General features: G+C 46.0%; 1 protein-coding gene across 1 annotated transcript in view; it reads right to left on the bottom strand.

The window, feature by feature from the left end:
* The window catches only part of LOC109687714 (inhibitor of carbonic anhydrase-like), a 37,345-nt gene extending 22,700 nt beyond the window's left edge, over positions 1-14,645 (bottom strand). Inside the window, exons 1-6 of the mRNA XM_074060264.1 lie at positions 14,454-14,645; positions 11,583-11,755; positions 6,919-7,027; positions 5,002-5,163; positions 3,385-3,532; positions 2,429-2,484 (exon numbers count right to left, since the gene is read on the bottom strand). Of these exons, the coding sequence (XP_073916365.1) occupies positions 2,429-2,484; positions 3,385-3,532; positions 5,002-5,163; positions 6,919-7,027; positions 11,583-11,755; positions 14,454-14,496 (691 nt within the window). The 5' untranslated portion in view covers positions 14,497-14,645. The remainder of the gene's footprint in view (positions 1-2,428; positions 2,485-3,384; positions 3,533-5,001; positions 5,164-6,918; positions 7,028-11,582; positions 11,756-14,453) is intronic.
* Positions 14,646-15,455: the final 810 nt, after the last annotated feature.

Here is a 15,455-nt window from a genome sequence, read left to right as displayed (position 1 = left end):
AGGTCATCGAGACTACATAGTGAAACCCTGCCTCAAAAAAAAAAAAAAAAAAAAAGAAGGAAAAGAAAAAGAGAGCCAGGCACCAGTGGCTCATGCCTAGAATCCTAGCTTCTCACAAGGCAGAGATCAGGAGGATTGTGTTTGAAGCCAGCCTGGGCAAATAGTTCAAAGACCCTATCTCAAAAAAAAAACCAACAAAAAAGGGCTGGTGGAGTGGCTCAAGTGGTAGAGCGCCAACCTCAGTACAGCCAAAAAAAAAAAGGAAAGAAAAGAAAAAGAAAGAAAAGGAGAGAGAGCAAGATCCAGGTTCAAAAAATATAAAAAAGAAAAGACAAAAAGGAAAGAAGGGATGGAGGAAGGAGATAGAACAGAGAAAAGGAAGGAAGAAAAAGTGAGATCTTGTCTCAAAAAATGGAAAGAACTTAAATGATTACATAATGTTAAAATTAAATTCAAAGCTGAGCATGTGGCTCGAATGATAGAGCACCTGTCTAGGAAACAAGAGGCCCTGAGTTCAATCCCCAGCACTACCACCAAAAAAAATTTTTAAGTAAGATAAAGTTCCAAGGATCAATATGTTCTCATTTTTCCGCCCCAGTCACTCAAGAGCCCACTGGTGGCAGCAACAGACCTTGGCTTCCCTGAAGCCCCTGTGTCGTCTTTCATAAAACTCTCCTTAAGGCAGGAAGGGACCTGGCCTACTAGCAGATGAATGCCTTTGGGCAAAGGTAACTCGAAAATGGTCTGGGATGGCCTCATCTTCCCGTAAGTGAAGATGCTTTCAAATTCTGCAGGGTGAACGCTGGAAGACACTGTTCCCTGGCCTAACTGTGGAGCTCTGGCAGCCAAAGGACATAACAATAATTATTTGGAACAGCTTGGTTCTGGAAGATGAGACCCAGAGCTGACCCCCATTAATTAAAATTATTGATAATAGGACACACGTAAGTTGCCAACAAGCTAACAAACCAGGTCAATGTGTAGTCATGAGGAGGCAGAGAATGCGAGGACAAAGGACAGAGCTGGGGACATGGCTCAAGTGGCAGAGCGCCCTCCTAACACTGAGTTCAAAGCCCAGCACTGCCAAAAAAAATGTTGAGAAAAAGGACAGTGAAACATCATATTAGGGAAGGACACAAGGTTGACAGGAACTAATCCCAACGTAAAATGTGGGATTTATAATCCTGTAGGTGGCAGGCATTCGTTATAAAAATGAGAATTATGTTTAGGTTTTAATGACTTTGAGTGGTACCGTGTGCTCTGTATCTGATAGATATTTGGTTGATTACAAAATCCAGAATCTGCTGGGGATGTAGCTCAAGTGCTAGAGCACTTGCCTAGTGTCCTTGAGGTGCTATGTTCAATTCCCAGTACTGCAAAAACAAACAAGCAAACAGGACTAGTAGAGTGGCCCAAGTGGTAGAGCACCTGTCTAGCAAGTGTGAGGCCCTGAGTTCAAAACCCAATACCACCAAACAAACAGTATCTGTCACCCCAGCTTGTCTAAAATGCTGTTTTGTTGGTTGGTTTGTATGCTTCTGGTAAATTGTATAAAACACTGGGAAGCCTTATTTGTTTTATAAAGATAGGCTGGGGATGTAGCTCACTGGTGGAGCGTTTACCTAGCATGTGTAAAGCTCTCAGTCCCATCCCCAGCACCACAACAAAAAGTACAAAAATGAAAACAAAGAAGAAATACATTTTAGTTCATGGTGATAATGCTGTCTGAGAGATTTAACTATAGATCTCAAAGTCCTGAAATAGTTGCAAAAATTGGTTTGCTTAAGGTTTTTGAAGCCCTTTGGAGACATTTACATGAAGTAGATGTTCAGAAGACTGTGATTAAATTTGAAACAGATATTTCATTCTTGCTTTCTTTCTTCTGTGGGATGGGGTTTGAACTCAGGACTTCCCACTTAGCAAAGTAGGCACTCTATCACTTGAGCCACACCTCCAGTCCATCTTGCTCTGGTTACTTTGGAGATGGGGGGCGTCTCATGAACTATTTGCCCTGGCTGGCCTCAAACCATGATCCTCCCAGTCTAAGCCTCCCAAGCAGCTAGGATTACAAGTGTGAGCCATGGACGCCCGGCTCAGATGTTTCAATGACTAAGAGAATTGATTAGTAAAACTTGTTCTACTAGTTAGTGAGCACTGCTGAAAGGGTCAGAAAACTTGGTCACTAGAATTATGGAGAGAAGCAGCAGGGGATTAAGGGCGGTGGGGGAGGAAGGCACAGGTCCCTGACACAGGGAAACACAGCAGCAGGGTGTGAGCTGGTGGAAGAAAGTGGATGTGAAACACAAAATCTCCCCTGTGGCATTAAATGTCTGGATATCACTCATCCCCGGAAGTAAAGAACTTTGGGGTAACAGTCAATCCCCCCTGGATTGGCTGGGGCCTACTTGGACGTTGGTCTCACACTTACCAAATATTGTCAGGTGCCTCACGAAGCTCACAACTCCAATGCCATCCTCCAAACATCTGAGGAACAGGAAAGTTGAAGTCAGGCGCTAACCCTGGGCACAGGCCTTGTTTGTCTCTTGTGCCGTCCTGTGACTGTCTGGACCACTGGCTCAAGGGCCGTAAGTTTGACTTTACAGAGGTGGTGGCCTTATTTAAGGGGCCTTTGAACTCCACAGCTCTTTGCTTATTTTTAAATAAAGGTTTGTAGCTTTTTTTTTCCCACGGCACTGGGGTTTGAACTCAGGGCCTCAGGCTTGGTAGACAGGCACTCTACCACTCCAGTCACTCCACCCGTCCCCCCTCCCCACCGTGCCCTTTCTTTTTATGATGGGTTTTTTTGAGATAGGGTCTTGCAAACTATTTGGCCAGGGCTGGCTTCAAATTGTGATCCTCCTGATCTCTGCCTCCTGAGTAGCTAGGATTATAGGCGCAAGCTACTGATGCCTGGCTAAGACTTAAACCTTTCTATATGGAGGGTAAAGACAGTGGGTCTTTACCCTTGGATCCAGGCCAGTTTTGCTCTGATCTTAAACAGTAGCCATGTCTCTTACAGAGAGTACAGAGTATAGACAGATGCTGCAGGAGCCTGTGGGAGGTAGGAGGCAGGTACAAGAGAAGCTCTGCGGAAGAATGTGATGGAGAAGGTCCTATAGCCTTTAGCTCTGCCAGCCCAGGCCTGTGTCTGCAGATCCCAGAATCCCTCAACCCTCTGTGGTCCAGGAGAATAACCCAGGTGGGCCCTGGGCTCTGGGATGGGGGTTCCTCCCCAGGATTGTTAAGAGCAAGGATAGGCCATGGAAGGCATTCAGGACCTCACTGTCACACAGATGCTCCAGATGCCCGGGGCAGGCCCTGTCCACTCCCTGTGCCTTTTGTCCCCAATTTCAAAGTGAGGAGGAGCAGGGGGTTCTTACTCACTTGAAGGCACCTGAGTAGCTGAAGTACGGCTCCTGGGAGGAGCAGGCACACTTGTCTGCCCCTTTCCCTGCACACAGTTGACACAGGCTGGGGAACATCTTCTTATCCGCACAGGGGACACAGCTGCTGGAGAAGAACTTGGTCGCTGCTGTTCAACACAAGACAGGGCCCTCAGGACAGGCCCTGGCTGGGGCCCTAGCTGAGGAGCTGTGAGCTGCCCCACCTCCCAGGACTGGCTCTCGAAAGTGGTATGCAGAGGCCAGGCATGTACACCTTGCCAGAAAAGGTGACTAAGAATGCCCATGCCAGAGAGAGTGGACAGCCCAGGGTCTTGTGTGTCTGGACATCAAGGTCACGAGTGGCCCAGGGCTCAAGCCTGGGAAAATGTTTCCCCAGCTAGTCTGCTGCAGGGTGTGAGGGCTTCTGACCCCACTGAACCAAGCTGTGGTCCCAGTGTCACTGGCCTTGTCAACATGGAAGCTGTAAGAGGTTGGGCAGAATTCTGAACAAGACAGGAACCATTGCAAATCAGCCAGTCCCCCAAAAACCCCTCATTATTACCTCAGGACATGAGCCCACTTCTCCTGCCCCTTCTAAAGGCTGTGAGGGCTCCTGAGGGTCTTTCTTCTGGAAGAGAGTTGGGATGGCTTCCTAGTAAGGAGGTAGGCCTAAGTCAGCAGCCACTGCCTAATTGCACAGACATCTGATAGCATCTGTGACTGAGGCAAATGAACATTCCAAGAAAGGGCAAAACATGGCTAGAGCTATAGGCCAGGCTGCAGCACTTCATTCTACTGCCATAGCTGCTTGTCCTTGTCACAATCAAAACACGAATACTACAGAGGTTGGTAGAGCTCAAAATGACATACTTTTCACCGGGTATGGTAGTACACAGCTGCAGTCCCAGCAACTTGAGAGGTGTAGGTAGGAGGATCACAGTCTGAGGCAGGCCTGGCCAGAAATGCAAAACCCTATCCAAAAAATAACTGGAGCAAAAAAAGGGATGGTGGCATGTTTCAAGTGATAGAGCACCTGCCTAGCAAGGACAAGGCCCTGAATTCAAGCCCTAGTACTACCAAAAACAACAAACAACAGCAAAAGCACTTTTGTTGTGTGTGGGCTTTGGCGATCATCTTGAACTGTTGAAAGATATCCTGCGCTCCGCTCAGTTCATCATAACTGAACAAGAATCCTGGAATACCCTAGCTCCAGCCCAGTTACCTAGTCCCTGCCTATGTCCCAAGCCCTCACCTGAGCATGGAGGTCTGAGAGTCTGTGGTGTGGCTGGAATTCCCAGAGAACCTTCCTGGAAGGAAGGGTAGTCAGGGATAGTGTAGACTGTGGTGTGGCTGGGAGAAGATGGTCTTGCTCAGGGGACCTCAGGATGGCCCCTGTCAAGCCAGGCTGCTGGGGTTCCCAGGAAGAAGGACTGCCACCCAGAGAGATCCAGAGCACCTTTGCTGGGAGAAGAGAGGACCTGGCTTCCAGGTTCATGGGATGCTGGTGCTCTTGCCCTTGTCCCATCTTGGAGACCATGTCTGTGTGACCCCAGAATGACCCATTTGGACAACTGAGGCAGGAGCCATACCTGAGGGAGCCCTGCCCCAGCTGGCTTACCTGTTTCAAGAGAGCCAGAGGGGAGCAGTATGCTGAGGGGGACATACCACCCAGTCAACCAGCCCAGGCCCGTGTGGCAGGACTTTTGGCCTTGGAGTTGGTTCAACTGGAAGTTGGTGCCCTTCTTCACCACGGCCAGGACATAATGGTGCATTTGTGGATCTACAAAGAAGCAGGGTGAGAGAAAGGTCAAAGACAGATGTCACACCATCACTACTAATCTTCCCGACAGTGTGTATAGCAGGACTTTGGAGGATTCTAGGATTGGTCCCATCCCCTGGGAAGCAGAGAGAAAAGGAAACAGGGGCGGGGGGGGGGCGCTTTTTAACTGAGAGGAGAGAGAACCCCAAACTTCTCAAGGCCCTGACCTGTAATGGTTAGACTTCTGACTTTTTGACCTTATGATAGTGTGAGAAAGTTATGTCCAGTCAGTAGAAATCATTCTTTGAATTTTAAATTAGATCTTTCCTTTTTTTTTTTTTTTTTTTTGGTGATACTGGGGATTGAACTCAGGGACTCTACCACTTGAGCCATGCCCCAAATCCTTTTGCTTTTAGTTTGTTTTTCAGATAGGGTCTCATGCTTTTGCCTGGGGCTATTTTTAGTCTGTGATCCTCCTACCTCTACCTCTTGACTAGCTGTCATTACAGGTGTATGCCATCATACCAGTTTGATCTTTTCTGGGGCTTGCAGCATCTCTTTCCATCCTGGGCAGCTTCGGTTCCCAGACAGCCATTTGATCATGGAGGGAAACAACAGATACTCTGGTGTTGTGTGTTGCTCAGCTGTGACATCTGGTGGATTAGGTATACTCAATGTGTACCCGACTTACAATATTTTCAATTTACAGTGAGTTTGTCAGTCAAGGAACATCTGTACTTCTTTTCCCACCAGTCCTTCTAAGCCAGAAAGAGAGGAACCTTGAGGCCCCCTCCTCATTAGATGGCCTGTGGTCATTACAGGGACTGTGACCTTAGCTCCTAGTTACTGTGCTCTCACTGCTTCTCCGTGAGGCTTTTCTCCCTTCTCTGCTTCTCTGTCTACAACTCAGTCTCAAAGGTGAAGTTGTGAGAAGAAGGATGCAAGGGCGGCCCATGGAATATGCCAGGGCCCTGCAAGGTGGACTCACGCTGAGGTGGGCTGTGCTCACACATACACATGGACGACACTATAAGAAAGAGGCAAAGCATCGTTTGAAGACCCTCCCCAAACCTCTCCTCACAACAGACACAACTCTGGCCAGGCACAGTGGCTCAAGACGGTAATCCCAGCTACTTGAGAGGCGGACATTGGGAGGTTCATTGTTGGAGGCCAGTCCAGAAAAAAAATTTGAGAGATCCCCATCTCAACCAATGACTGGGTGGAGTGGTGTGCACTTCTCATCCCAGCTACAGGGGAAGCTCAATAGGAGAGTGGTGGTCCAAGCTAGACTAGGCATAAAGCAAGACCCTATCTTAAAAACAACCAAAACAAAAAGGGCTGGTGGCATGGCTCAAGTGGTAGAGCGCCTGCCTAGCAGGCACAAGGCCCTGATTTCAACCCCCAGTAGTGGCAAAAGAAAAACACAAGACCCCTGTTCTATGGCATGTGTAGAAGACAACACAGGGGAGAGGGAGTCAGATCCTGGCCTGTCTCCAGGAATGGGCCTCTAATGGGTACAGCCCTAGTGGTGGGTGTGGACTTGGGACAGCACCACCTTGGGACACCCCACAACCTGCAGCACCAAGGGCATTCCCATCAGGATGCACAGAGGCTGCAGCTGCCTAGGGAGAGCCAATATTCCAACCCTCATGGCTTCTTCCAATCCAAGGAGCTCTAGTAACTTTGCTCCCTGCCAGTGTAAGGCTGAGAGAGTCCCTGTCTTTCCTGGAGGCTGCAGTGTCACACTAGAAATCTGGGACCCCAGGGAGAACACACCATCTTTTGACCCATAGAATTCTGCCACGATGGGTTTCAGGTTGTATGGGGCCAGGCTGGCCTCAAACACCAAGCCTCCATCAACAGTCACAGCATCTGCTTTATTTACCTGGAAGAGAAGAGATCAGAACATGGATGAAGACTATCACCTCGAGGAAGACTTCCCTAACCCTTTGTGAGGGATGCTTGCATGGCTCAGACCTCCTTCTGCTCCTTCCTGTCCATGCCCAGAAATCACCTTCCCAGTGAGGCTGTCCCTGGCCACACTCTCAAAGCTACCACCTCATATGTGTTGGGTGCCATTTTTGTTTTGTCCTTCACCCTTAGCCATCTGACACACTGGCTTATTGTCTGTCTTCCCCCTTTAGATGTAAGCACATGAAGATGGGACACTTTTGTCTATTGTGTTCTCTGCCAAATCCCAGAACCTAGAACAGCACCTGGCACAGGCAAATGTTCAGCGTGTTTATTGGATGAGTAAGTGAACTGTAAAATATTTTCATCCATAAGAGATCACATTATGGGCTGAGAGCAGTGGCTGAAATCTGTTATCCCAGCTACTCAGCAGGCTGAGATCAGGAGAATCACTGTTGGAGTCCAGCCAGGGCCAAAATTCATGAGACTCTATCTCAACAAAAAGCCAGGCATGGTAGCACATGCCTGTCATCCCAGCTATGCAGGAGATATAAGTAGGAGGACTATGGTCTGAGGCTGGGCTTGGGCAAAAGCAAGACCCTATCCAAAAAATAACTAAAGCAGAAAAGGGCTGGAGTGTAGCTAAATTTGATACAGTGCCTGCCTAGCAAGCTCAAGGCCTTGAGTTCAAACCCAGTTGTGTGCTCTCAGGTCTGTTTTTTCTCTTCAGGCCTCTGTCAGGCAAGAGTCCCTTCCTTCTGCAGGAAGCTGGAATTCTACCGCCTCCAGATAGGAAGTTGGATTGTTTGCTGTCCATCATGGAAACCGTTCTTTGTATCCATTAACTTTCAAAGTCACTGGGTTTTTCTGACTGTAGTATAGTCAGCCCTCAGTATCCATGACAGATTAGCTTCAGGACCCCCACAGATACCCAAATCTGCAGATGCTCAAGTCCCTTACATAAAATGATGCACCCTTTGCAGACAACCTGCACACTTTCTCCCATGTACTTTAAATCATGTCTAGGTTCCTTAGGTAATAACCCAGTGTAAAGGTTATATAAGTAGTTGTGCTGTATTGTTTTGAGAATCATGACAAGGACTAAAGTCCACACATGTTCAGCACAGCAGCAATTTCTTTGAATATTTTTGATCCGCAGCTGTTTGAATCTGCAAAGGCAGAGCCCATGGATATGGAAGGGCGACATTATTGTGTTTCTGTTTCTGCTTACTTCCCTCTGTTGACCCATTTTTATAAATATCTTGTAATATGTATTTATATGCAAGTAAGTGTATACATATATGTATGTATGTGTGTGTGTGTGTGTGTGTGTGTGTGTGTGTGTGTGTGTTGGGACACTGTTAGAGGCATGTATCAGGAGTCAACTCAAAATGACTTCAAGGTCTTAGGCTTGCTCCATTGCTATGGACCTGTGGTAAGGCAGAACAGCATGGTGGGGAGGGCTTGATGGGGCCCAGTTGTTCCCCTACTGGCAGCAGGGAAGGAGAGAGGGGGATGGAAAGGGAGGAAAGGATAGGGCACAAGATATACCCTTCGAAACACGCCCCCAGTGACTCACTTCCTCTAACTGAGCCCCACCTCCTAGACGCCCGTTCAGCAAGGAACGCCTCAGTGGATCAGCCCATTGATGAGATCAGCGGCCTTGTGATCAAATCACCTCTTACTACCATCAGCTGGGCACCAGCCCTTCAACACATAAGCTCTTTGAGGGGACACTTCATACCCATCCTAATCCACATATATATATATATATATACACGTATATAATATCCACATAAATACGAATTAGAGAACCATAAATAAAATCTGTGTGCATCTTTATACCCTTACTGAATATTTCCAAACTGTTTTCCAGAAATGAAAAGAGTGATTTATAATGCCAACAGAAATTTCTGAGTTATGTCAATAGCCACGCATGGCAACTTCACTGCAAACCTACCAGCAAAAAATGTTATCATTTAAGAAGTGTCATTATATTGCTAGATATAAATCGCTACTGCAAGAGTGGTTTTATGTGTATTTCTTTGAATATGAAAAAGGATGAACATTTTTCCTTTGGTATTTATACTACTGATTGCTTATATTTTCTTTTCCATGAGCAGTTTGTTTACAGTTCATTATTCTTAAGCATTTCTTACAAATTTAAATATCTCTATATAGTTTTGACACTATCATATGCTGTTTTGTTATAACTGATGCAGTTATTTTTCGTATGCTTAGAGTTTTTAAAACTGTCATAGTTTAAAATTTTGTATATTTCCAACTGTGTCTACTTTTGTGAATTATCTAGTTACATCTCTTTCTTGTAGTCACGTTGAATCAAGCTTGGAGTTTATTTTGGTGAGTAGGTTAAGAATTTCACTCAATTTTGTTTTCTCAATGGCTACCCAATTGTACAATTAAAGAATCCCTTCTAAGTCATTTGTTTGGGAAGTTTGCCTTATCATACAAGTCTAACTAGATCCACATGCATCCTGCCCAAACTTGTTCAGTCTAGTCCCTAGTGCCCAAATGATGACTGTTTATCAAGTTTTATATCTATATCATATCATGGAGAGAGTTAGAAAGCTGAGAATCGTGTCAGTTTGGTTCTCTCCCAAGTCTTCAGCATCTGTATCAATAACCTGTTCATTATAACACTTATCCAAATATGGTATCCTAGCCAAGCATCAATGTCTCACCTGTAATCCTAGATACATGGGAGGCTGAGATTGGGAGGATTGTGATTTGAGGCCAGCCTAGGCAAACAGTTCTCAAGACCACATCTCCAAAATAACCAGAGCAAAATGTACGGGAAGTATGGCTCAAGAAGCAGAGCACCTGCTTTGCAAGCAAAAACCTTGAATTCAAATCTTATCCACGTGCTTTATCCTTAAAGATTTTATGATTTTTTGGATGGTGCTGAGGTTTGAACTCAGGGCTTCATGCTAGCTAGGCAGGCGCTCCATCACCTAAGCCAATCATTATATAATTATTTTATTGATTCTTTTGAAAAACTGTATAGTGATGAAAACTATACTAAATTTATTAATTAACCTTGGGAGCCTATGCAAGAATATGATAGCCTTTCTACCTGGGAAAATGGTGTATGTTTTCACTTATTAATAAATACTCACTTACTGCAGACTTACAAATTTTGCAGGTTTGATATTTTTGATTTATTATTTTTTAATTGCACAAAACGACGGGTTTCATTATGACATTTTCACATGTGGCTATGATGTAATGTGATCCTATTAATCCTCCTTCACCTGTCTCTGTCCCTCTCTCCCTTCCCCTGGTCCCTCCCCCCACAGTTAGTCCCCGTTTTAGGTTTGTGTCCTTTCTTCTGTTTGTACTGATGGGTCTAGATTCTGCATAGGAGAGAAAACGTGATATTTGTTTTTCTGAGCCTGGCTTATTTTGCTTAACATGATGATGTCTGTTCCATCCAAATTCCTGCAAATGACATAATTTCTTTCTTCTTTATGGCTAAATAATACTCCATTGTGTATATATACCACATTTTACTTAACCATTCATTGGACAGTGGGCACCTAGGCTGATTCCAAAGTTTGGTTGTTGTGACAACTGCTGCTACAAACATGGGTGTGCAGGGATCTCTTGTGCATGCTGACTTCCATTCCTCCAGATATGGAATGGAAGTGGTATATCAGGAGCATGAGGCAGGTTTATTTTGAGTGCTTTTAGGAACTTCCACAGATTTCCACAGAGGCACCATTAATTTACATTCCCACTAAGAGTGTGTAAAGGTTACTTTTCCCCTGATCAGTTTCTTATTTTGAATGTAAGTCAGATCACAATTTCAGGCTCTTTTCTCCCAATTACTGGCTGTTGACATATGAAAATGACGTTACTTATAATATTTTATCTTTGACCAAACTAAAGTATTCATCAATAAATAATTATAGCAGCCTTTCTCTTAATCCCACTGTACTTCCAAGGCATGACATGAAAACATTGATACTTTTGGTTTTTTCTGCCTTAAAATGCATTTTATATCTTATTGCAATGCCAGGAAATTCCAAAAAAACATTGTGAAGTAATAATAGCAACACTGGAGTGTCTTGTTTATTTCTGAGTTTTTTTGGTGTGTGGGACTAGGGTTTGAACTCAGGGCTTTGTGCTTGCAAAGCAGGTGCTCTAGCTTGAGCCACACTTCCAGTCCATTTTGCTCTGGTTATTTTGAAGCTGGGGTCTTGAGAACGAACTATTTGCTTGGGCTGGCCTCAAACCGTGATTCTCCCAATCTCAACCTCCCAAATAGCTGGGATTACAGGAGTGAGCCACTAGCAACACCGTATAGGTGATCTTCAACTTAATACTGGCTTTGCTTTACCAGATATATCTTGCTGAGATGGAATCCTCTAGTAGTTGTTTAATTTTGATTCTGATTTTCACGATCACTAAATGTTGACAGCTGTGTTTTTCCTTGCAATGGGAAGTGCAGAAAAAGAACAAGAAAATACAGACTTTCTTCCTCACTCTTTTGGGCCGCAGTGACTTACTGAGATGGCTTTGATGCACTCAGGGTAAGACGTTTTCTTCACACAGGTGACAAGGGGACCATCTGCAGGAAGGACTGTTTTCATGTTGTCACGGAAACTGGAACACTTCTTGGCCTCATGATCTGACACGGCACACCATCTTACAGTCTTCTCAGGAACAGCCAGACATGGTCCTAAAGGAGAGAAGGCAGAGGTGTGAGATTCTCACAGCAGTAACCTTTCTCTGCTTGCAGACAAGGTCAAAGACAATATACAGGGCTGACTCAATGGGGTGCACACAAGTTGGATTGACTGTCAGACTAACATGAACTCTCAGGGTCCATTTCTCTGACTCTGTCCTACTTCTTGGATAAAAAAGCCAAAAGTAAGCTGGGAGCTATGGCTCACACCTGCAATCCCAGCTATTCAGGAGACAGAAATCAGGATTGCAGTTCCAATCCAGCCTGGGCAAAAAAGTTAGTGAGACCTCATCTCAACCAAAAAGCCAGGTATGGTGGTGCACACCTGTCACCCAGCTATGCGGGAAGCATAAATAGGAGGATCATAGCCAAGGCCAGCCTCAGCAAAAATATAAGACCATTATTCAATAACTAAAGCAAAAAGGGCTGGGGGTATGCATCAAGTGGTAGAGAACCTGCCTAGGAACTATGAGGCCCTGAGTTCAAACCTTAATACCACCAAAAAAAAAATTCCTTAAAGCATCTCCCAAAAGTTAAACATAGAACTATCCTTATCACACAGCAATTCCACTCTTAGGCATATATCAAAAAGTATTAAAAGCAAGGGCTCAAATAAATACACACACCGATGTTCAAAGCAACGCTCCTCACAATAGCTAAAAGGCAAACCCTAGTCAGGCACAGGTGACACACTCCTGTAATCCACACTACTCAGGAGGCAGAGATCAGGAGGATTGCCATTTGAAGCCAGCCCAGGCAAATAGTTCCACAAGACCCTATCTCAAAAAAAAAAAAAAATCACAAAAAAGGGCTGGTGGAGTGGCTCAAGGTGTAGGCCCTGAGTTCAAATGTGGTCCCACAAAAAAAACTAAAAAAGGTAAACACCACAATGTGCAGCATGGATGACTGGATACACAAAATGTGATAGACCCATACAGTGGGATATTATTCTCCATAAAAGGAATAAAGTACTAGACAGGCACTGGTAGCCCATACCTGTAATCCTAGCTACTTGGGAGGCTGAGATCAGGAGGATCATGCTTTGAGGCCAGCCCAGGCAAACAGTTCTCAAGATTCCATCTTCAAAATAACCAGAGCAAAATAGACTGGAGGTGTGGCTCAGGCGGTGGAGTGCCTGCTTTGCAAGTGCAAAGCCCTGAGTTCAAACCCCAGTCCCATAGATAAATAAATAAAGTACTGATACCTGCAACAATTTCAATGAACCTCAAAAACATTAAGTGAAAAAAGCCGAACACATAAGGCCACCCATTTCATGATCCAATTTATGAGAAATCTCTCCATGACGTAAACCTGTAGACACAGAAGGCATATGTGGTTTCCTCCTGCCGCAAGAGTTGGGAATGGGCCCTGATTTGCTCAGTGGGTGAGATTTTGGGGCAATGAAATGTTTGGGACCTAGACAGAGGTTGCTGATGTACAACATTGCGAAGGCACCACGTCACTGAGTTGTTCACTTTAAGTGGTTCATTTATATTAAGCAAACCTCACCACAAAAAAGGAAATAAAGGAGCCAGGCATGGTGGTTCATGCCTGTAATCCCAGCACTCAGGGAAGATGGAAAGTTTAGCTTTAGCTGTTTTTCAGATAGAGTCTCATGCATTTTGCCTGGACAGCTTGGACCTCGATCTTCCTGCCAATGACTTCCTGTAGCTGGGACCACAGGTGTGGGCTGCCACACTTGGCTTCCTGATTGAGATGTGGGTCTTCCTAATTTTCTGCCCAGGTTGGCCTTGAACCTTGATCCTTCCTATCTTCACCTCCCAAATTGCTGGGATTATAGGTGCAAACCACTGTGCCTAGCTTTCCTATCATTCGCCACCAGCAGAGGTCTTGATGAGCTGGAACACTGAGCTTTCAGGAAAGCACAGCCCAGACTCCAGCCAGGGGAAGGGGTCCAGGGTTGGATCTTGCCTTTGGTTGGTAAACACAGAGCCAGCGGGAGAATGAACTTTTGGTCAGCATCTGACATTGCCAGGAGAGGAAACAGAGGAAGGACAAATAGCATAGGCCCTGTTGGGGAGAATTTGGGAAAGCCACCAGCAGGCTGCACTGGGGATTCTTGCCACTGTAATTGGACTAGCTGTGCTCCACCTTCCTGGCCTGCTCCAGGCAGAAGAGCAACCTGTGCAGCCCTGGAGGGAGGAAGGGAGGCAACAGAGCCAGGGAGGCCCACACATCCTTGTTCTTGCCATTCTCTCCTCTGACCAGGGCCCTGGCTTCCCTTCCCCCCCATGTAAGGCACCAACCCAGACATTGCTTATGACAACCCCAGACCTCACAGCACCAGGGCTGGACAGACCCAGCCCTTCATGTGTGTGAGTCCAGCCAAGAGCACTGGAGGAAGGAACCCATCCTCCCAACCCAGGAAGGGGCTCCCTGCAGAGATTTTTACTAGTGATAACTCTGCCTCTAGACATATTTTCTCATTTTCACTTTAACTGTGTTGCTCTTTGCTTAAAAACAATTGTTACAGTGTGAAATCAGCTCAGCGAGGTCAAGGGAGAGGCCAGAGTCACACAGCAGAGAGTGGCAGAAGTGATTATTTTCCCCTTGTGCCCATGAACTGTCTGGTCACTGGGCCCTGCTGTGGCTGACCCCGGGCACTGGTCCCCTTCCTGGAGCACCAGAGGCCGCCCCTGCCCGGCTCCCCGGACTCGGACTCTTCACTCACCCAGGGCCCCTGCGCACAGCAGGGCGAGGAGGCCGAGCCTCATTCTCTACTTCGGACGCGTCCTGGTCCGGCTCCCAGAGCCTGGGCCACTTTGCTCGGCCAGGAGCGGGTGGATCAGCCTACTCGGGAAAGTTAGCTTACCGGGCTGATCACCATCGCCACACCTTCCATCCCTCCCCTGGGTCAGCTGGTGACAGCCAGCCCGCCCCTTATCTAACCAGGAAGCTCCCAAATGTTCCAGAAACACTGACTCCTCCCCAAGGCTGCACACGCACGCATCTGCGCAGCACTTCCAACATGATTGGGGGTTGGGGGGTGGATTCTCAGATATCCCCCTAAAGTGTCTCCCTTGATCATGTCCAGGTCCTGCCGGACCTCCCTCCCCGCCCCCCTACAAAGGCGCTGCAGGGAGGTGAGGAGACTCAGAGGGCATCTGGACCTCTCTCTGGGGAAAGTCGTCTAAGTTGAAATACAAAGTTAAGTTTTTTGGGTTTTGTTTTTTTTAAACTGGGGAGGTGGAGATCAGAGATGGGGAGGATCACAGTTCTGGGCCAACCTGGATAAAGAAGCAAGATCCAACCACCACCCATCTCAACAAAACAAGTCCAGTGTGGCAGTGTGCACCCCTCATCCCACCTTCATGGGAGGTGGAGGTAGGAGGATCCCCTACCTAATTGAGGCTCACTGAGGCCAGCCTAGGCAAAACTGCCTGACCTTACCTGGAAAATAACTAAGCCACAAAAGGGCCGTGGGTATGGCTCAAGCACCTGTCCATCAAGTGTGAGACCTCAGTATATATATATATGTATATATATATATATATATACATATATATATATACATATATATATAGTATATGTGTGTATATATATATATAGTATATGTGTGTGTGTGTGTGTGTGTGTATATATATATATATATATATATATATATATATATATATATATATATATAAAATGCCAGGAGCCAATGGCCACTCACATCTGTAATCCTACTTGGAAG

The sequence above is a fragment of the Castor canadensis genome, chromosome 17, assembly GCF_047511655.1.
Source record: "Castor canadensis chromosome 17, mCasCan1.hap1v2, whole genome shotgun sequence".
Classification (NCBI taxonomy): domain Eukaryota; kingdom Metazoa; phylum Chordata; class Mammalia; order Rodentia; family Castoridae; genus Castor; species Castor canadensis.
The sequence above is the reverse complement of the archived record's forward strand: the minus strand, read 5'-3'. Positions and strand labels throughout refer to the sequence as shown.